General features: G+C 28.1%; 4 protein-coding genes across 13 annotated transcripts; 2 read left to right on the top strand and 2 right to left on the bottom strand.

The window, feature by feature from the left end:
* The first annotated feature begins 796 nt into the window (after positions 1-796).
* LOC126848332 (protein Malvolio) lies at positions 797-9226 on the top strand. 6 transcript variants are annotated; one of them, XR_007687246.1, is made up of 14 exons: positions 797-959; positions 1411-1608; positions 1804-1926; positions 2054-2280; positions 2795-2933; positions 3014-3175; positions 3261-3419; positions 3522-3572; positions 3702-4084; positions 4168-4378; positions 4562-4632; positions 5700-5869; positions 6138-6176; positions 6277-6470. XR_007687246.1 is itself a non-coding variant. In XM_050589150.1 (13 exons), exons 2-12 carry the CDS (start codon positions 1432-1434, stop codon positions 6154-6156), a joined length of 1722 nt encoding a protein of 573 aa, XP_050445107.1. In that variant the 5' UTR covers positions 797-959; positions 1411-1431; the 3' UTR covers positions 6157-6176; positions 6277-6470. The 6 variants fall into 6 exon arrangements, 3 of the variants coding, with proteins under 3 accessions (XP_050445107.1, XP_050445109.1, XP_050445106.1); XR_007687247.1 differs by lacking the exon at positions 6138-6176; XR_007687248.1 differs by lacking the exons at positions 6138-6176; positions 6277-6470 and adding an exon at positions 4722-5334 and having other exon boundaries at positions 5700-5838.
* LOC126848333 (prostatic acid phosphatase-like) lies at positions 6775-11188 on the bottom strand. 2 transcript variants are annotated; one of them, XM_050589154.1, is made up of 8 exons: positions 11056-11188; positions 10680-10854; positions 10219-10314; positions 9359-9781; positions 9114-9237; positions 8744-8955; positions 8463-8631; positions 6775-8310 (listed from the first exon to the last, which is right to left on the bottom strand). In XM_050589154.1, the coding sequence occupies exons 2-8, from the start codon at positions 10779-10781 to the stop codon at positions 8174-8176; spliced, it is 1263 nt and encodes a 420-aa protein (XP_050445111.1). In that variant the 5' UTR covers positions 10782-10854; positions 11056-11188; the 3' UTR covers positions 6775-8173. The 2 variants fall into 2 exon arrangements, with proteins under 2 accessions (XP_050445111.1, XP_050445110.1); XM_050589153.1 differs by lacking the exon at positions 11056-11188 and having other exon boundaries at positions 10680-11045.
* Positions 11189-11730: 542 nt separating this feature from the next.
* LOC126848431 (acyl-CoA-binding domain-containing protein 5) lies at positions 11731-17481 on the bottom strand. The gene is made up of 6 exons (XM_050589330.1): positions 17017-17481; positions 14404-14597; positions 14164-14326; positions 13594-13742; positions 13165-13515; positions 11731-12969 (listed from the first exon to the last, which is right to left on the bottom strand). Exons 1-6 carry the CDS (start codon positions 17075-17077, stop codon positions 12826-12828), a joined length of 1062 nt encoding a protein of 353 aa, XP_050445287.1. The 5' UTR covers positions 17078-17481; the 3' UTR covers positions 11731-12825.
* A 1478-nt stretch (positions 17482-18959) lies between these two features.
* On the top strand, positions 18960-22037 carry LOC126848209 (uncharacterized). Of its 4 annotated transcripts, XR_007687219.1 has the most exons (8): positions 18961-19285; positions 19392-19627; positions 19707-19867; positions 19953-20143; positions 20242-20509; positions 20894-21157; positions 21262-21523; positions 21659-22037. XR_007687219.1 is itself a non-coding variant. In XM_050588897.1 (7 exons), the coding sequence occupies exons 2-6, from the start codon at positions 19413-19415 to the stop codon at positions 21139-21141; spliced, it is 1083 nt and encodes a 360-aa protein (XP_050444854.1). In that variant the 5' UTR covers positions 18960-19285; positions 19392-19412; the 3' UTR covers positions 21142-21157; positions 21664-22037. The 4 variants fall into 4 exon arrangements, 3 of the variants coding, with proteins under 3 accessions (XP_050444854.1, XP_050444853.1, XP_050444852.1); XM_050588897.1 differs by lacking the exon at positions 21262-21523 and having other exon boundaries at positions 18960-19285; positions 21664-22037; XM_050588896.1 differs by lacking the exon at positions 21262-21523.
* Positions 22038-22425: the final 388 nt, after the last annotated feature.

Below are 22425 nucleotides of genomic sequence, written 5' to 3'. Positions count from 1 at the left end.
AGGTATATATTTCATTATTGCATTCGAGAATTATGATAAAAACGCAATATTAGATATTGCAATATTCGGAAATTACTTACATGTAACAGTGTGACACTAACATATAACAGAAGAGGAAAAAAGAGGGAGGAAGGACGTATAAATATTTCACATAATTTAATGCTGTAATGTATTTATGCCGATAAAATCGGGGATCTCCCAGAAGCGTGCTTCTTTTCGTAATTCAGGACATGTGCACGATTTTTCATTTACCATGTCTCTCTTTTGTAAAGTCCGATGTCACCCGCGTATCAATGAGATAAATTAAATAAATAAAAGGGTCTTTTGTTAGAAACAAATATTTTTTTGAAATGTATATACAGTAGAGTCAGAGATCATATAAGTATTATATGATATTAGAAAAACACTTATACTTTAGATGTACATACATATAATATAAGTACAATATTAAACATACACGTGTATTTATTTATTTATGGAGTATTATTCTCATAAAATTAATAAATGTTCATTAAATTAAATTTATGAGTTTTTTAATAAATCAACTTAGTGAAATGAATCCATCCTGGATAAAAAATTACGGTACCTATAATTTTTGAGTAGTAAACAGGTATTTTTGAGTATTTTATTTAAAAAAAAAAAAAATTACGGAAAACGAGCAACGCTGACAGTGCTAGATTAATATGGATTAAACTATGAATGAAAAAAGAATAAAAAGTTTCATGAATGTTATTAACGTGCCCGCTGTCGTCTGCTCCGAGATTTTGCTTAGTTACATCCCTGGCCTCTTCTCTTTCTCCTTCCTTATTACTTGACCAAGTTCGTAGGCTCGCAGCTTGCTTGCGTTAGATAGTATGAACAGTCGTTGCAGTGTGTGTACCACTATGTGTCGTTACGTCGTAGCTATATAATTGCGACAGTCGCAAGTGATTTACGATCAATGATCGTAACACGTATAGGTAAATTACATTAAATTATTATGTGACCTTCAATTTTATGAAATCGCGATTCTATTCATTTTTGTATCTTTCTCGAGATTTAAAAGTTATTTTTTCTAACTCGCTAATTTTTGCAAATTACATGTCTGTGACATAGAATAATAATAGAGATCTATTAATTTACATATGATTTTTCGTTTCATATATTATTAGCGCACTGTTATCGTTTTATAATGGATTTTATTTGTGTAATAATCAAGTTATAACGAAAAAAACACAATTTTGTGTTTAACATTGTTTAACTATTATTTATTTGAAGTTGTTTGTAGATCACTGATTATCTAAAATTTTTCTACTTTTTTCTACCTTTTTCTCTCGAATCCACTGCATCAATATATCATATGTCTTTACTCAATTATATCGTAAGCGAAACGTTGACTTGATTTCAATAACTAACAAGATGTCTTTTTAGAGTATTGTATCAATACACAAAATGCAGAATAATTATGATGTGAGATCCAGTGGCGATGCCACCACTGTCACAACTGTGCCACATCAACGTATGCATGAAACAGAAAATAGAAAGGTCACTGAGAACACCTCTTTATCTTCGAACAACAATCAAACCTATTTTGCCGATGAAAGGGTGCAAGTGCCAGAAACAGCAAGTGTAAGTTGACATTGTATTTTTGTGTACGATTTACAGATAATTGCTAGGCATAATTATTTAATATATTATTAGAGTATATTTTTTCTTTTCAGACTTTAATACTTACAATATATTAATATTTGAAATTTTTAGAAAGCTTTATAGTTTTATAACTTTATTTCTTAACATAAATTATAAGTGGAAATTTCTTTGCAGGCAGGATTTAGTTTTAGGAAATTATGGGCTTTTACAGGACCTGGTTTTTTAATGTCTATAGCTTATTTGGATCCTGGTAACATAGAATCAGATCTACAATCTGGAGTAGTAGCAAGATATAAGGTACATTTTTGGCAAAGGATCATTAAAATTAAATGTTGCTTGGAATGTGTTTTATTTATTTTAATATTATGCAAAAGTTTGATTAATATTTTTGCAATTATCTTTTTGCTTACATCTTCATTTTCAGTTATTATGGGTGCTATTAAGCGCTACACTCTTAGGTCTTGTTATGCAAAGACTCAGTGCGCGTCTTGGTGTAGTAACTGGTCTACATCTAGCAGAAATGTGTTATAGACAATACAAAAAAGTACCTAGATTTATTTTATGGATAATGATTGAAATAGCTATTATTGGTAGCGATATGCAAGAGGTAATAGGAACGGCTATTGCCCTTTATCTCTTATCAAATAAAGTGTAAGTATCTCTGATAAAATTAATATTTACCTTTAATACACACATAAGCTAACATGTAAAAAACATTCTTGAGATTAGAGATGGAGATCTAGAACATTTAACATCGTGATTCGCGTTATTAATCTTTTCAGTGCTGAATGCAATTAGTCATTATTGAAAAACTTGAAAATTTTCTAACTATACGAAATATAGAGATATAAATATTAATAATTTATATAAAAGTATATAAACAAATTTAATTTACATGGCACACATATTTTGTAATTTATTACAATTAAAATATTGTATTATATTTGCACAGTTGCATATATAATGCATTTATTCTTTGCATGATTGTTGCTTTTACTTGATTATTTTGTATGCTTTTCTTTTTTTTTCTTTTTCAAAGGCTTGAGATTGTAAATAATGCCCAATGTATATGTACAAAGAATTTGTAATCAAGAGAGAAATGATAGATTATAGTGATTTTGTGAAATATTGATATGTGGAATATTTCTCTCTTTTTGGATTCCAGGATTCCTATATGGGGTGGTGTACTTATTACAGTAATAGATACATTTACATTTTTATTCTTGGATAAATACGGTTTACGGAAATTAGAACTTTTTTTTGGTCTTCTCATTAGCATCATGGGTATTACCTTTGGTTATGAGGTAGATCTATTTCTAGAATATTTCATTGATTACATTACTTCGAGTCTAGCATTATGTTAAACTGATTTTTTATATTTTAGTACGTTGTTTCCAAGCCTTCTCAAATAGACGTTATAACTGGTATGTTTGTTCCATGGTACAATGGAATGAATTACGATAACAAGGTATTACTTCAAGCTGTAGGAATTGTTGGCGCGGTCATTATGCCGCATAATTTGTATCTTCACAGTGCCTTGGTCAAAGTAAGAACAATAAATAGTAAAAATATACACTAATTCAATTCTTTGACAATAAATGTACATGAAAAGTTTTCATTTTTTTTTTTAGTCGAGAGATATTGATCGAAGACAACCCGCAAAAATCAGAGATGCGAATATGTATTACTTCATTGAGGCTTGCATTGCATTGTTTGTTTCATTTATAATTAATGTGTTTGTAGTGGCTGTATTTGCTCATGGTCTTTTTGACAAAACAAACAATGATGTTGTAAGTATAATCATCAAAAATAAATATAAATGATTTTGAATAATACACATACACACACACATACATCATATACTAATCGAAATAATTCCCATTTTGTTTTAGTACAAAATTTGCGAAGCGAATAATTATACCCTCGGCATGGAGACTTTTAAAGTAAGTATTTATCTTTAATTTTGTTTTTTATGATATCTGAACGCATGTGTAATGTAATTTTTTAATTGAATATATTTGAGAGGAGGAGAGCATGCTTTTCTCAAATATATCTTTTTTTGCAAATTCCAGGAGAATAATGCGACGATAGATGCTGATCTTTACAAAGGAGGAATCTTCCTCGGTTGTTCCTTTGGCGCGGCCGCGATGTACATATGGGCTGTCGGTATTTTGGCCGCCGGTCAGTCATCTACAATGACGGGCACCTATGCCGGTCAATTCGCAATGGAAGGGTTTCTGAATCTGCAATGGGCCCGTTGGAAGCGAGTTCTCTTTACTCGAACGATCGCTATAGTTCCTACGTTCTTAGTAGCATTCTTTGCCAATATGGACAATTTGAGTGGCATGAACGATATTTTGAACGCTATAATGAGCTTGCAATTACCATTTGCCACTTTACCTACAATTGCTTTTACGAGTAGTGTTCAGATCATGGGGGAATTTCGAAACGGAATGTATGTAACTCTTGGTTTTTGTGTCTCTTATAATATTTGAAACGTTATCTTTTTTTATGATCACAATATGTTATCTGTTGCAGAGTAAACAAGGTTGTATCGACCGCCCTATCGATTCTAATTATAACGATAAATATATATTTCGTAATACAAACTGTTCAAGAAGACCTGCCCCAACATTGGGCTATATTTCTAGGCATGTCTGTATATGCGATTTTATATCTTATTTTCTGCGCTTATTTGGCTATTCATATGGCTGTAAGCATGGGTGCGACTTCTCTCGGTAACCATTGGGTATGTATATATAGTTTTGCTTACACGTAATACTCATTTATTGTGACATTAAATTATACTTTAGCAGACTTAAAACTTCTCAGTATTTTGTTAATTTATAACTATATATCTTGGAATTTTTATTTTTTATAATGCCAATTGTAATAGTATTCTTTATTAATTTATTTATTTCTCATATTTCAGTTTGTCACTAAATATATTGGTACACCTGTGAGCCCAACACTTGGTATATCAAATCCTGCTGTTTATGCCAGGTAGGGAAAATTTTAGCGATATTCATTTGTCATAATTGTGACTAAATGCAATTTTATCAAGTAACACTTTCATGTGTTTGTCCATGCAGTGACATATTTTAATAGGAAAATTGTACATGAAGAACTAATATGGTGTTGTGTATATAATTATATGCAAACTATTTAGTGCAATTGAATAATTTTATGAAGAAAATTATTTGGTGGTGTATATGTATGTGTATATTTGATATTGTTACGTCTCTTCTATGTTGCACGATTCAGCATGTACATACACTCAAAATTTTTTGTACAGACTTACTTTTTTACAAAATGTAAGTTTACGCGAATAAAATATATTTATATTTTATCATATGAAATACGTTTGAAAGCAACAAGATTTTTAAAGTTTAAAACTGAAAAATGCTTAATAGATGCTTGAATATATATCTTTTTCCTAAACCCAAAGGTTGTGGGAATGATTAGAAACATAAAATTTGCTCCATAGTGTAATTTTTGTACTGAATTAACACAAATAATTGCAAGTGATGAGCCAGCTGATTTGTGATTCACCATGTTTTTTGCACCTTTCTAACATAAACGATAATTGACTCTGCATTATTTATACTAATGAGATTGAATTTCAATGTTTGCACTTGTTTGGCCAGGCCATGCAAAAGAATCGTATGAATCATTTGATATGCCAAGTGCTCCATTTGCTACAAGGTATTCTTATATATATCTTAACATGCTTTTAACATATAAAAGAATTTTTTCTAACAAATGCTTTTAAAAGAACCTTTTAAAACACCATTTTAATTTTAAGTGCATAATAAGTAAAATTTTTACACTTACATTATCTTTTTTATAAAGAAATTTGTTTACAATAATAACTTAAATGTATGAACTATTTTTTTAATGTTTTCTGAAAATAATCTAAATCATTAATTATTACTATGTTAAATGTGTGTGATTATATTTTTATAAATTAATTTACTTAATGTTTTTAAGAAGAGATATAAATAGATTACGATAAAAAAAATTATTTTCATATATGCTCATGATTTAGAAAGAGTTTTCTTCATTCATAGTTTTCACAATACGTTGGAAACATCGTTAAACATTAGTTGGAATAATGCAATTGAATATGCGAGACAATATTGAATGTGCGACTCTTACATATTCCACAAACATGCGAATATAATGTCACGTTGGAAAGGTGTTTGTAATATCTCGTGACGTCAGCATGTGATATCCCATGGTATGTGTATGATCAGTTATTCTCGATATATCATGCGAACAAAATATATTCTTATATTAAATAAAAGATGCTTTACCATTGTGATATGCTTTATCTCCATTATACAATTCTGCTACAGCGCGAAATATCTTTGTTGTTTCACTATCATCAATTTTTTTCGTTTGGTTCCATTAATTCTTATTAATGTGTCTCTAAAACAAACTCATGTATGACGAGTGATTAATTGGAACTATTTTCGTTGCATGCAAAAATTTTTAACACACGAAAGTCTGAGCTTGAAACGTTGACTTGTTTCGTCATAATAAAGGTAAGCATGTTACGTTGAGATTTATACTATTGTCTTTTAACTTGGATTTATTTCAAAACGCAATATATCTAAAGTTTCTTAAATATTAAATATATTGCAGAACAAATCCAGCATTCACCATTCAAGAAAGTTTGCGTGGCAGTTTTACATCAATACCAGAATAATAACTCATTAGCGACAACTATATCTGCAGATTATATATAAGCGAAAAACATCTTCAATTATACAAGAGATAATTTTTACTACCATGAAAAATTATTAACATTCCCTTATTAAAAACACATTTATTTTAAATAGGATAATTTATTACATCAAGGAAGAACATTGAATAATTTAGACATTAGCACATATTGATTAAGATGAATAACATATATCTTTTATATGTTTGACAATCAATTTTTATTCGAATATTTTTGTTTTAATGATCATTTCTGACATATATGTATAAAAATTTTAAATTTATTACAAGATAGCTATATTAAAATATTATTTTTACATAAAATATAGTTTTATCAATTTTGATAATGCATAATTATTTAAATATATCTATATAATATGTAAAATAATTTAAATATCATTTTCAATGAATTTTTATTAGTTTTTACGCATATAAAATAATATTTATTTACTGTATAAATAATACCTGCAATCTTATCAGTATGACAGCAAATCCATAAGTTTGTTATTAATTACATCACACTATTTATATATTGTTTAAAGTATCACAAAAATAGTTCTAATTGGAGATAAAATACGTATTTTCTTTTATTTTTATATACGTAATTATTTGCATCTATTATAAGATGCTCGATTTTAAAACAAAAACATATTCTATATGCCAAATCCCACAATATGTATTTGCAATATTTCAATGAATATTATATAAAAATAAAAAAGATATATTCTTATAAATATACTGTGTTGTAATTTGAAAGATTATTACTATCATATTATTTACTCATTGATTTTCTGCAACTAAATATTTCTTTATAGGCAGTGTTATACACACACATTAGCTTTTCACACAATTTACTATTGTATTGTATGAAGAAAAAATTTGTGAACATGGTGTAGCTCAATACACTATGACTAGACAATCATTGCAATATCACATGTATTGTACAGGTAGCAATAATAATTAAACCACAATGATTCTATGAAAAAAAATTCTTGTTTCTTCTCAATTCAAATTTTTGCTGCAAAATTTGTCCATTGCGCATTGTATTCTACAATATGTTTAATTAATCATTCTACATGTTTATTGTACATTCATACAATTTTAAGTTTAATGATATAACGAGATATCACAAATAACATTTATATAACAATTATCACATAATACATGTATTTTCTCTTTATAAAAGTACCTGATTATTTGTCTCTTTTATGTCTTAAAATGAAATAATTCTAAAAAATTTGGAGATATCCATTTGTCTATTTGGATTTAATATCTCTTAAGTAATAGGGAATATAGTATAAATCATTATTTTATCTTGATAGTCAGACTTGATTTTTCTCAGTTTCTAATGAATTATTATTATGTAAAAATTTTGCAATAAGCAAATCAAAATTCTCAAAGAAATATCATGAATATCCCTTTATGAAAATAAACTGACGTTTAAAATACGCCTATAATATAGACAACAATAATCGATGTTAGTCATGTAATGAGTCTAATGAGTGATATATCACATAATGATTCGCTTAACAATAAAATATAGTCTTATTTTAAAAACTAATAGTTGTTTTTTTTGCGCGGTATAGTACAATAAAAAAAAGTCAATGATCAAATCTTGTCATTCATCATAAAAAATTTTTCTAAAAATATAATGTATAATTAAAAATGTTATTTAAATTGTTTCCCTCATGTATTTAATATTTCATCCTGTTTCTCTTGAGATCGCAAAAAGAATCTATCTTGCCCAATTTTATTGTAGGCATTAATAATTAATGATTAACATTTTTCAATGTTTTGCTATTATTTTTTACCAATTTCATTATATGGCATCATTGTAATCGTTATATGTCAAACGAAAATAATACTGTCTCTGTTCTTTTTTATGACGCCAGTATATAAAAGCTATTATTAATAGAACCAATAAAACCAACATTAATATAGACGACGCCAGGATCGCTGAAACAACCAAAAAGAGAATTTTAAACTGTGATAATTTTAACCTGTGGTAATATATAAATACTATACATAATATATATATAGACCATATATGTAGGCATTGTACAGAGCAAATTGTAGATATAGATATTCAATAGATAAATAATAATTACCAATAATGTCGCTAGAACTTATATCCTCCCAAGCTATTAAACATTCTCTTTCCCAGTCTTCAGGTACAGCATTTCTTGTCAAGTTAATAAATTCATTTACAGGGCATAATGTATTACAGCCTGGTAACGTCATAAGTATTGGTTCCGCAGTACTATTTTTATAAGAAACCTATGAATGAAGAAAAATATATAAAATATGCAAAGATAATTACAATTTTTATATGTATTGATAATTTCATTTAAATAATAAATTTTTTATGAATGTTAAACAAGATTTATACCGTTACAAAATATTGGTTTTTAGAATTTGTCCTCAATTCTATGAGAATCATAGCAGCATAAGGTGGACAGTGAAGATCAAATAAATTCAAAGTCATTAACATATTTGCTATAGTTTCATCATGAGCACTGTACATCCATATCTTCCTGTCAGGTTTTAAAGTATTTTGTACTTTTTTGACCATGTGATCTATTATTTCTCCAAGTAATGAACCTAACGATATATTTTCAAAATATAATTTACAAAAACAGATAATAAATATCTTTGAAATAATTGTATAAAGATATTAATAAATGATTAAAAATCTACAAACACAAGTAAATATAAATAGAATATGATAAATCATTGATAAATAATTAATAATTTGGTACCTGACTTTAATCTCTGAAGTATTATGTTATAGGCTTCTGTCGTGAAACTGAGCGCAGCGAGAGGTTTCATCTTGTCTGGAAACACAGACTTTGTCCACTGAGGTAGAGTTTTGTTGTATAAATTCTGAAAAAAGTAAGTATATAAACATCAAATTCTATTACCTCAATAAAATCAAGTAAATTACTGTAACGCATTGTCATCAATCATTATCATTTATAATTGAGTATATAAAATATTAACATACCTGAATATATAAAATATTGTATAATTGATTAACTTCTTCTAATGAAGATATTTTATTTCCACTGTTCTCGGTTAAATAAGCATAAAGCTTTGCATTCGCTTTATTTATGCGTTTCATTTCTGGCGATGTTAAGACTTTTTCCAGTTCATAATTATATCGCGGACAGTATTTGCTAGCCTTCAACACATAATCTTGCTTTTCTGGAATAGTGTGCACAGGAATTGGCATCCATTTGATATCGTCCCAGACTTGGTCCTTCACTGGCGGATAAAGTCCTGCCAGATTCGCTTCCGCCGACATTAATGTACGATCTACATCCGTACTTAGAACGTAAATGTCATATGGTGTATAAATGTTGCTTAAAAGATGAGAATATCGTTTCCTCAGCCAGCGCCCAAGGAGTAAGTGTTGATGTTTTCCAAGCTATATTTTTTAAAATATTGGATATTAAAAATAATGTGAAAAGTTCTTAAAATGCACAATAAGAAGAATAATTCCTGAAATTTGTTTCTTAATAAATTTTAGCATTATTATAAATATTATAATTATTTTTTTATTACAATTTTGTCTACTATTCTTAATTAATCTTTATTAAACTTCATTTATTGTGTATTTATTTTCTCATTTTTTTCCTACAGAATGTCAATGATTAAAAATTATGTTAAAGGAAAAGAATGATTAAAAATTATATTTCATAGAGAAATATTCACTCATGATAAAATAAGATAATTAGAAAAAATATTTTCAAAATGTTTTTTTATCTGTTATTTTTTCATAAATGTTTTTTTTTCCCTGTATATAAAGTTGATTTTAATTATCTTTGTGAACTACAGCTATGATCGTAATTTATCCATACTTACATTTGTCAATTGTCCATATGGAACTGGCCAAGATGTTTCATTATAAGGATCATTTTTGTAACGTCCAACAGGAGTTCTATCACCATGTCTATATAACTGTAAGTAAGGACAAGCATTTTGTAGATAAAGTATGAGTCATTTACTCATTTTCAATGTCAAAACAAAAGATAAAAACATATTATTAATATATTCATGTATGAATATGTTAAAATGTTAAAATGACTTACAAGTTTTAAAATAGAGATAGTGAATAATATTGCAACATAATATTGCATAAAGTCTATAGAATAATGTTATAAAATAATATTACACAATAAAGTCAATTTTCGAATTATAAAAACAAAAAATAATATTACGCAGTAGTAATAAAAAAAATCAATTTTCGAATTAAGAATGTATAAAAACAAAGAATAATATTGTACAGTAATGATACTTTTCGAACTGATGACTCGCTCACTTACAATATTTGCGAAAACGACCGTGCCCAAATCGAGATCATCGGTGCTGGAACAGCTGGCGGTAAAAATACTTGCGAATATGAGGAATACTCTAATGTTCATCATGTCGAGAAAATTTCTGATTTCATGAGCTGCCTCACGTGGAAATCGCACGTGACTAAAAGAGGGTTTCTCGTTCCTAAACAGTGAGACCTAACATCTATTAGAATCACTAAAATCCATATACGAATATAAACTGCGTATACATTTCTGTAATGTGTTAGTTGACGGCCGTGGTCAGTAACTGACTGACCACCACTACGGCACTGATCACTGATCACCGATTACTGATCACTGACCACTGACCACTGACGATTGACGACCGTGGCCGTGCTTATACCTTATACTTGCTTATGCGGCTTGCACACATACATGTGCGCAGCTTCGATGCATTCGTACGTATGCAAAAACAGGATGTGTTGGTGCGTGTTACGCACTTTGATATGAAGTACATAATGGATTCTACTCGTCAAGATGCCACAACTACGGCCTATGTGTAGAGACTATAAGCACTGTCGTCTACTATATTACTCTTTTATCATTGAATGAATATATTATTATAAATTATATTTATAAATTTTTATTTTATTTTTATTTTTGTTATTTTAAAACAATACTATCTATATTAATTATATATATGAAATAAAAAACAGAAATATACAATTGTATTCCAAAAAATATAATTTAAGAAAAAATTACTTTGGGAGAGAAAAAATATATATAAATACATTTTTAAAAATAATATATAAATATATATTTATTTTTAAAAATGTATCTAAATCATGTTTTATGTATCGTTTTTATATCTTTAAACCTAAGAAAATTTTTACTGATTCATTTTATATGTACATGACTTGTTGTTTACAAAGAAATCCTTTAGCTACACTTTCTATACTTATTTTCTTTCTACTTTCATCTCCAAGGAAAAATGTGGCTAAGAGTCTCAAATGTCTTCTCTATATCAACAATAAAAGCACAAAGAATTTTTCTGAGGAGAAAATAATTGGATATAAAATTTAAGCAATAATAATTAAAAACTTGTATATTTGTTCATATACATTTTGCACATATGTACATAATATCCACCACAATTGTTTGATACGTATAAATGCTCCTTTGATCGTAAAAGTATTATTTATTAATGATGATGTTGTGGCCATAACGCCAATATATACTTTAAAAACCCCATATTCTTAAACATTTGCATTACATATAAAATGCATATATTAATATATATTACTATTATATAACTATATATGCTCTTACATATATACAAAAGGATTTGCTTTCCTTGCATATATTACAATTTATGAATATACAGCTATTTATAATACATACAATCCACCTTAGAAACCATTGAACTATATATATTTGTTTTTTTATTTTAAGGTATAACGAAAATTGCCTATTGCTTTCTAAAGTATAAACATTAAAAAGTAAACTAACACAAAAAAATAAGTTATCTCTATATCTTGTTCACATATTTTTTGAACAATAGTAATTATAAAGAATTGTAATAAATTGCTATAGATATATTATGAATCAATACAAATTTAAATAAACAATAAAATATCTACAAAATAAAAATTTTTTTTGTATGTATTTTACATTATTATTTGTTTATAAAAATGTGTGATATTAGCAAATTGAGCTATTGAATTTTAATTTAATAGAATGTCATACTTTCTTATTAGTATAAGTTGTAGATCAAAATGGCTTTTGAATGACGCTTTTGTTGAGGATTGATCGACATAATATTGATTGGAAAAAAAAAAAAAAAATATATATATATATGTATGTATGTATATGTATATATATGTATATATGTATATATGTATATATATATATATATATATACACACATATACATATTTATATATAAGAAAACTGCAACTTTCGAAACAGGCCGTACATATGCAAAAATATATAGAGACTGATCAAGTTTTATCACAATTCACGTTTACTAATGTAATCGTAGATTGCATTAGGAGAGCATTCTTTACTTCTATAAAAAATATAAAATTAAAAAGTATGTATGTTTACAACTCAACATTAGTAATCCGGTAAATGGAAATAGATTTTCAATCGTGTAGAGGTAATGGCTGTAGCATCACAGTTTTCGTTGGCGATAGCGCTGCGTAAAATTGATTAGCAGATGAGCGACAAATGGCCATAAAATTAGTAAGGCGAACAAACGCGGCGAACATTCTTGCAACGGCCACCATCTTGCATATGTGCGTCTAATGGTGTTTTCCTGAAAAGAAAAAAGGAATATTTCGTCAACATTTTTTAATAAAAATCAAATGAAATAGAATAGGATAAATAATAAAAATATAAAAAGCAAAAAAATGATAATAGAAGAAAAATATAATAGAACGACAAATATATAATTTAAAATAATAAATAATAAATAAATATTCTTTTCAGATAATGAAATGACATTACATACAGTCTGTGGTGCCATCGCTTGCAGAGCTTGTCCTTCCAAGCTCCGGACTCTAGCCGTTATTCGGTCCAGATCTCTCTGTAAATGCTGCATGGTCGTTGCAATTTGATTTAGAAATTCGGCGTTGACTTTACTATCATCTTTTTTCGTTCTCTGTCTACTTCTCTCTCGATGGTTCTCCTGTATCTTCTCCGCGTGACCATTAACACTGTTGTATTTATTTGTCAATTCAGTGTTCTCTTTTATAATATTCTCTGTATTTGAATGATCTACTCCGTTATTTGCCGCAATTTGTACCTTTTGAGAAGGAGCAGTGAGCTTAGATGCATCTTTTTGCATTTTTTCTGGTGCTGACTGCAATAAAATTGAATTGTCCGTAAGATAAAATGATAGTGTAATATGATGCATATGATATAATGTTTAATGTTGTACCTCAACAGTATCTATAAATTCTTCTTCTTCGCCATCAGTGTCTTGTGGCAGTGGGCTTGCAGTGCGACTGCTGGTCGGACTGGTTTCCAAACTACTCGTTATGTGTCGAGAAGTACTGCAAACTCTATGAGGTGATGTTTCTCTAGACACTGATAAAACAACAACAGTAACTTTAGAGACAAAGAATCATACAAAAAGTTTCTCTGAATGGCATTACATTGAGTCAAAGAATTTGGAACAAATATTTATTATCATATTGATATAGCAAGTGTATTCTTGTGTTTGCTCAAACAATTTATATCACTTATCATTTAAATATCTGGTGTTTTCAATACTTATATCTTCGACATCTCCAATTTTTATCTTTGGTAAACATATTGTTTATATAAATAATATATTAGTTTTTTATTCTTTTAGTACTTAAGTTAAACTATCTCTAATTATAATCCTTTAATTGCTTTGCATATACACACACACACATACATACACAAGATTGTTACTATTTTTATTAATATTTTAACATTCGGACAAGATAATGAATATTTATATATTAAAAAAAAGGAAACAAACTTAATGGTGAGCCAGACAATGGTGATCCTGGTTGGGAGCGTATACGCTCTAATACTGGTCCCACAAGTAATTCCAAATCTTCAGCTGGTATACTTTCGTAAAATGAATCCAAACTGCCGAGGAACGTTGCCACATTATCCGTATAAGACATAGTTTCGACAATCTGCAATGGGACGCTCTTATTTCATACACTCTTTGTATTGCATTGATTATTAGATCAGATTCCAAATGTATATTTACTTTTGTTAGTTCCTCCACATAATTGTTCATGGCTTCCATACGACTCATATTGCCAAGACGCGACCATGCGTCCCATTTCGCTTTCTTGACTACCTCCCAGAATGCGGGTTTAGCTTGCTGACAGGGCCCTTCAGTCGCTTGTTTGTAGTACGAATAAAAACGCAGCATAATCTCGTTGCTAGGTTGATATGCTCCTAAATTATTATATTATTTATCAGCATATTTTGTATATCAGAGGTATAGTAAGATAAAAAAATAAAATATTTGTGCTAGTATCTTTTATTATTATTAATTATTCTCAAATTAGATATTCATGTATTTTGAAAATTGCAAAATGTTTTGAATGCTTCAAAACATCTTACAGTTTATGTGTTGCAAGAACAGATAATTTTAATCAAGATTTATATTCTCCAGGCTTATACAATGATGTATAATATCTTTTATCTTTTATCCTTGACCTCTACTCAAAGAGTCTAAAGTATTCTTTTAAAGGAGATGAAGTAGAATGCAAATTGTTAGATGTTAATTTTCTTTGTATAAATGTTTTCTTTGTATAAAATAAACAGTATTAAAAAACAAGGTATTAAACATTAGTGACTATAAAGGGCAAATAATCCCTTTTTTAATTCTAATACAGCATTTATGATGAAGTAATATTAATGCAAGATAGCTATTAAAATAAGTTCTATAAATTTTGAATGTTGACATCTCATCAGGTATCATTAAGACAGAAATATCCATTAATATTCAAAGTATCTTATATCTCTAAAGAATCATTTTTGCATAGAATGCATATTGTACTTATATTACTGTACTGTACATTTATATGCTTTTTTATATATTTGTCCACAGATATAAATCCATAATACAAGAGTATTAAGAGATTGCAGATAAAAAGTTTGTGTTTGATGAATGCTTGCTAATATAGTAGTCAAAGATAATTAAAGCATTTGTTATTAGAGTTGCATAATTGCTGATGAAATAAAATCAATTAGAGTAATCAGTGAAGAGGAACATTCTAGTTTTAACCATCAAGCATGGTTCAGCTAGTATTGCACAGTTAGAAAGTAAAGTGGGAAGTAATACAGTCACTTAGCTATATGAAGTGGTTGGAAAGTATACATGCAATATTCAACATCAAGGCCAAACAGTAAAAAAAAAATGCATACACACTTAAGTAATAGTAAGAATGTACATATGTTTGAATAATATTAAAGCAATGTCTTTTATTGAGACAATATTGATAATCATTTTGACACTTTATTATTTTGATTTTAATAATTATATATACACAAAAATAATTCATAATTATATATAATCGTAACTTCTAATAAAATAGAGAAAATTATTCTCATAAAAAATATAGCTAGATTCTTTTCTTTCGAAAAAAAAAGATAAGTAGCACAAAAATGTTATTTACAAAAATATCTGTGATTTTAATACTTTCAGGCATATTAGATATGTGCAAATTAAAGAGATCAATTTCCTTAGAACGACAACATCTGGAAAATAAGAGTGAAGTAAAATTGCTTCCGCGTAATTATTAAATATGAATTGTAATCGCGCATCGTGAAGCAAAGAGAGTTTCTAATGTAAAGTGCGAGTTCTCTCGCAACTGTTCGGGCAAAGGTGGAGGATCGCGATCGCGTTTCTTCCTCAACATGCACAAGTACATTGCACATCATCTGCGGGAGATTGAATTTTTCATATTGCTTTCGACGCCGCAAGTGAGAAATTGTATTCACTTTCTTCAACTGGCGCGATTCGTGATTTCGCGAATTTCTCTATACGATAGCATGCGACGGCACATGCAAAATCTCTCTTTCTCTCAATTAGAAAAACACCTCTGTAACAGAAAAAAAAAATCCGGTAGAAATACTTAAAAAAAACTCGTGTGCACGATATAGTTACAAAAATGTGCATGACACGTATATATGTAAAAAAAAAAGTTATTTTTTAATCTTTTTTATTATTTAAATCTTTTTAGGCCGAAAAGAATCAAAATTTATATAATTTATTTCGACGAGGTCAATGCTTTTGACTCTAAGAAAGTGTATGGAAAAAAAACCTTGTACCACTTACCCTTCGCATTATCATGAATAAATATAAAAGTCGTGCCGACTCTGATACTTAACATCGACTGGACTTTAACCAGCACACAATTAAGTATACGTGCGACCAAAGGAAAAGAAACGAGAGGAGAAGAAATCAACATAAGCGAGCGAGCGAGAGAGAGAGAGAGAGAGAGAGAGAGAGAGAGAGAGAGAGAGAGAGAGAGAGCAAAAAGCAAAGCGATATTGCATAATGCTGTAATTTTTCATTTGCATTTACAAATGCAAGAGTGAATGCAAGAAATAAATAAAAATTCAAGAAAATATTTATTTTATACAGATCATCTACACACACGCATCACGCACGTGCGCGCGAACACACACACACACACACACACACACACACACACACACACACATATATATATATATATATATATATGCTCCTCGAGAGAAACATGTATATATATATATAGAATGAATAATATATATGATTCTCTCTCCAGATGCCAGATAATTTACAATGACATTAACGCGATAAGATTCTTTACAAAAAAATTACCATTTTTCGGCAAATTCCTGATGACATTTACGGCGGCGTTGAACTTTTCCTCCGTCGACATATTTCCTCCTCGATACTGAACAAACGACAGAGAATGCAATATTTCTTCTTTCTATTTACTCTTTTGAGGTGCGGTATCACTCTTCTTTGTTTATTCACGCGATACTCCCGATAAGAGTGCGAATCCTCTCCGCAATAAAAACACTTTTAGAAGTGTCACCTTAAATCGGAGCGCACTTAGCCGATGACGTTTAATGACTGCTTGCTGTTGATGCCGCGGCGACTCGCGACTCGTTTTCTCCTTCAAAAATCGAATTACACACCGAACCAATTCTAGCTCCGAACTGAGAAAGAGTACCAGAAGTACCAGAGTCGCAGTTGTCACTCACTGCCGGTCATTTGGATCACGCGATGGCTACAACGATAATGACGCGAAACGATGACTGGTCATACTGACTATGTCACAGTTCACAGTACAGTGTATATATATATATAGTCCTCGAGTATACATACTCTGTGTCGATCCTTGTGTTAGCATCCGAATATCATATGTCATATCGCCATGTTTTTGGTGGCAAGCGCGCTAATATTTAAATTGTGAGAAAGGAAGGAGCAACTATAAAAATTTATTTTCTTTATATAAGCAACTGCAATTCATATTTTTTTAAATAAATATGACAAATTTGCAAATGTAATATTAAAGAATGCAAGTAATCATACAAAAATAAGTAAAAAATAAAATTAATATATAATAATATTAAATTTATATATTATATTATAATGTATTATTTTTGTATTTATTTTGTATTTATAATTTTGTATTTATAAATTTAGAATTTTTATTTTATTTATAAGTAAATTAATATATATTTTGATTATTTACAATTTAAGTGTGTATAATATGTCAAAATAAATATATACTTAAAACAATATATACTTAATGCGCATCATCGCGATCAACTGATATAAACTATATATTTTATATTAAAAGAAATACAATTTTCCTATAAATATAATCGTATTGCTACGTGCAGAATGTTAAATAAGTTACATTAGTATATAATGTAAAGATTAATTGAAATAAATATAATTTATGAGTGATTAAAATTACATTAATTGTTTAAAATTAAGTAAACTATTTAACATTAAGTAAGCTATTGATTAAATTTGTAATATAACGTATAAATGCGTGTCTAAATACCGATCATTTTTCCGTTATTAAATTTTACAACATAGCTGATGTTGCGATTTTTTTTACTATTTTAAACTGGATTTGTCAGCTTGCAGGTTTTCATCCACATTTATGCAATATGCTATTATGTAGATATTAAAACAAAATTTTTTTAATCGCTAAATTGAAAACAGAATACCATTAGAGAAATATATGTCGTACATCTCTTTTATTTTGATTATACATATTTGCGAGAGATTTATATAAAATCAGATTTTATGTATACTTGCATCAGGTACTCTATATATATTCTAGACTAAATTTATATCTTTTGCAAATTGATAAGATTTCGCAACTGTTACTCATAAGATTGCGTAATAATTAAATATGGATTTTTTTTATATTCGAATATGTTACGTCATTAAATGTGACGAAACTTGATGCGATCCTGAAATTGTCAGGCATATGCTGTGCAAAAATTCATAAAATATATTTTTGTTTAAACGTATTTTCTCTGCACTTTCTTGCTTTCCTTCTCTTTCATAACTTGAACGGTATATATATATATATATATATATATATATATATATATATATATTATATTATAGGATATGTATATATCCCTCATTTATAAATATAATGGCATTTTCGAATGAACGGATTATTGATCCAACTCGGATCAATTAATCACTATATTTTACTATGAATTCAAGTCTTTTATTGGCAGAGATAATGCAATGACGTCACGCTTTCAGAGCGATTAAACTTGCTACATTCGAAAACGCTATAAGAAATGCAAGGGAAAGCTAAAGAGAGCAAATGATGTATGAATCGAAATTCGTGAATTGATCTTGTTTGTTCGTTTTATCTGCACCTTGTACTTTGTCGTTGCTAGTTGCTAGCAGCTAGTTAGTATAGCCTAGCTATTGCTAGTTGCAGGATATCTGTGTATATATGATGTGTGATTCATGCTGGTTTATGCCGACAGTTGTACAAGCAGATGTATCTCAAAATCCGAAATAAAGAAAGGAAAAAGAGTGACACAAAAATTATATCTAATACAACAGATTATATCTAATTCAGTACTATCATTATCAAGTATATATTTCAAGTTTATATTTTTCTAAGCAATTATCAGAATTATATATATATATATAATTCTGTCATATATATGTATATATACAATATGTGCGTTTGTCAACAGGTTTATTCGAGATTCTTAAAGATGACTTCGTTCGGTCGTGGACGCGGATGGTCTATTCAAAATCCGAATAAAGAACAAGTTCTACGTAGACCAGGAAGTGCGACTTGTGGTAACAATTTTGTCAAAGATATAATAGATAAAATAGTTACCTATGATATACATGAGCACATCTCGCCACAACTGATTCAGGAGATTACAGACCTGCTAACTAGCGCAGTCAACAAAGACAGTTTAAAGTATATTCCAAAGATTCTTCTTTGATAGGTTCAGGAACAGTTATTTTATCGTTTTTTAACACGAAATTACAAATTTCAGGGATACATGCGATAATCTTTGGAAGCAAGCTATACTTTATGATTCACTTACCACAAAAATAGGAGTGATATTCAGTGATTATAAGATTGCATTGATAGAAGATAATAATAAAGAAAATATACGAAGCCGTTTCTTACGTCTCTTACAGGATAATTACATGTGTAAGTATTTGATAGAAAGTTCTTTTAATTTCTTATTTAATATGTATGTCAATCTTATGCTATATATTTATATTTATATTTGCAGCTAGGGAAAAATATAAAATACAAGATAAAAAGAAATTTGCAAATATAGTCTTACTTCATGCGGAAGTTTTTTATCACATGAAGCTTAGTGATGGTAGTAAGTTGAAAATATTGGCTGAACCATTAATTCAATATTTGGAAGATCTATTGCAAGATAATATCAAAGAAAATACTTATTTTATTATGATACAGGTGAGATTTTAGATCTATACATATACAAAAAAATATACAAAACAATGAATGCTTGCTCATTTATCAAAATATGACGTTACAAGAGATCTTATTTTTAGATTCTTAGATCTGGTAAAGATCTTCATACAATATGTCCAGATCGATTTGAAAATTTAATGCTAATAATTAGGCAAATATTGGTGAAGGAAAGCAGTTCTCAGAATCGTGCAATGTTATTATTAATGATAGAGTTAGTCAATAACAAGTATGAAATCAAGGATATGTCGCTAAAACACTTTTATCTTTCAAACATCAAGGGTCTTTCTTTTGAATATCCATTTTCTCAGAAAGAATTAAAAATAGTTGCAGAGACAAAAACTGAAAATGGTAATTTTATTAAATATTAAGTTAATGTTTAACTTTATAAAATGTTAAGAAAAATGTATGTAAATAATAATTTTGCAATCATTATTATGTATCATGAATATTACTTGCAATATTATTAGTAATATTCATGATACATAGTAACTTATTCCTTAAACATGACAAATCAATACAATATTAATAAGATTCATAATTTAGCAAATAAATTTTTTATTTTTACTTTATTTTGTGTGTGTCTTCCCTATTTTTTTTTTATGTAAATAAAAGTATTCTATTTTCAAACTTAACTTTGATACTTATATGATAACTTTTATGAGATGACAAGTAATAAAATTTTCATTTTTTACTTTATTAATATATTTAAATTTTTTTTTTTTCATATTTCAGATAATGAATTGCAAGAAATTGATAACAATCAACGAATTATAAAAGAAATAAAAAATGATTTATCTGAACAAGCCAGTTATTCAAAAAATCCTAATATTCCAAGAGCGATACGCGGATCAGGTGGGCTAGATACATCAAGAAAAGGAGATAACATTAATACAAAATTAAATTCATTAAAAATAACATCAAGGCAAAAGAACAACAAAGGCTGGGATCATGATGATAGATTTCATAAAGATTATGAATGATACATATATTGTACAGGTAATTTAATTTTAATTTAAGTAGACAAAATGATAAAATAAATTTCATTGATTAAATGTCTATAAATATTTGTAAAAACGAGTAAAATTTATTTTATATTGTAGTTTTGTTGACTGGCACAAAAACTAAGTACATTTACAAGATTTTATAAAAATATTATGAATGCTATGGATATATACATTTATATATGTATATATATTGACATAGTCACAATTAAAACAGAGAGAAAAACATCTCAGGTTAATTTCTTTGACGAAAACAATCCTTTTGATACTTTGATATCAAAAGATTGTAAAAGTAATATAAGTGGAATGTGATATACATGTAAAAGTGTTTTTTCAAGAATTATTAGTTGATTAGAAAATAGTGAGTTATCTCTTATCTCAAATAAGCGAGATTCAATTTTAATATTGGAACTTAAAATAGTCAATCATAATATAAAATTGTTCTATGTTGCTCGTTTTTATTTTTGTCTCATTTGCTCTTAAACTTTCTTTGTAGAACAGTTCCTGGAAGAATAACAATTTCTAGTTCTCAGAAGATATGAATCTTATAACGGAGAAACAAAATATTATTATTATAATATAAAGTTATTATTTGACTCACAAAGTTGTTTTGACATGTGGATAAAAGTGTCCAAATATGATGCTTCATATTTTATACACAAGAATTAATTCATGAGAAGACACATTAATAACATAACATAAAATTTATAAATAATTTATTTCTGAACTTGTATATTTCTCTCATACATCACGTTTGGACAATATCTATGTCCGAATCTTTAGTGTACTATTTGCTAGTGAAATTTTATTTCAGAGCAATTAAATATTTCTATTTTTTTTATTTTTTATATTTGTTGCTTTCAATATATATATATATATATATATATATATATATATATATATATAAATTATTTCATAAAGAGTCCAAGAGTGCAGAGATAAATTTACGAAACTAAACTAAGTATCTTCTTTTTTAAAACGATTATATTCAAATATATTAAATTTCAATGTAAATGTATCTCTCTTTCCCTTTTTTTTGCCTTATATATTTTTTTATAGCCTATTGAGATTATACAATTATTAGTACAAATATAAAACGGCATGGAATACTATACATTCTATACAATATATTGTACATTACATATATACAAATAAACTGACTGTAATTCTACTATTTTCCGATTCGAATTTTTCGATTTATTACCTCTATATTCTCAAGAAACTGACGCTACGAGAATTTCTAAGCATTTGAGATATTTAGAA

This window comes from Cataglyphis hispanica, chromosome 3 (assembly GCF_021464435.1).
Source record: "Cataglyphis hispanica isolate Lineage 1 chromosome 3, ULB_Chis1_1.0, whole genome shotgun sequence".
NCBI classification, from domain to species: Eukaryota; Metazoa; Arthropoda; class Insecta; order Hymenoptera; family Formicidae; genus Cataglyphis; species Cataglyphis hispanica.
The sequence above is the reverse complement of the archived record's forward strand: the minus strand, read 5'-3'. Positions and strand labels throughout refer to the sequence as shown.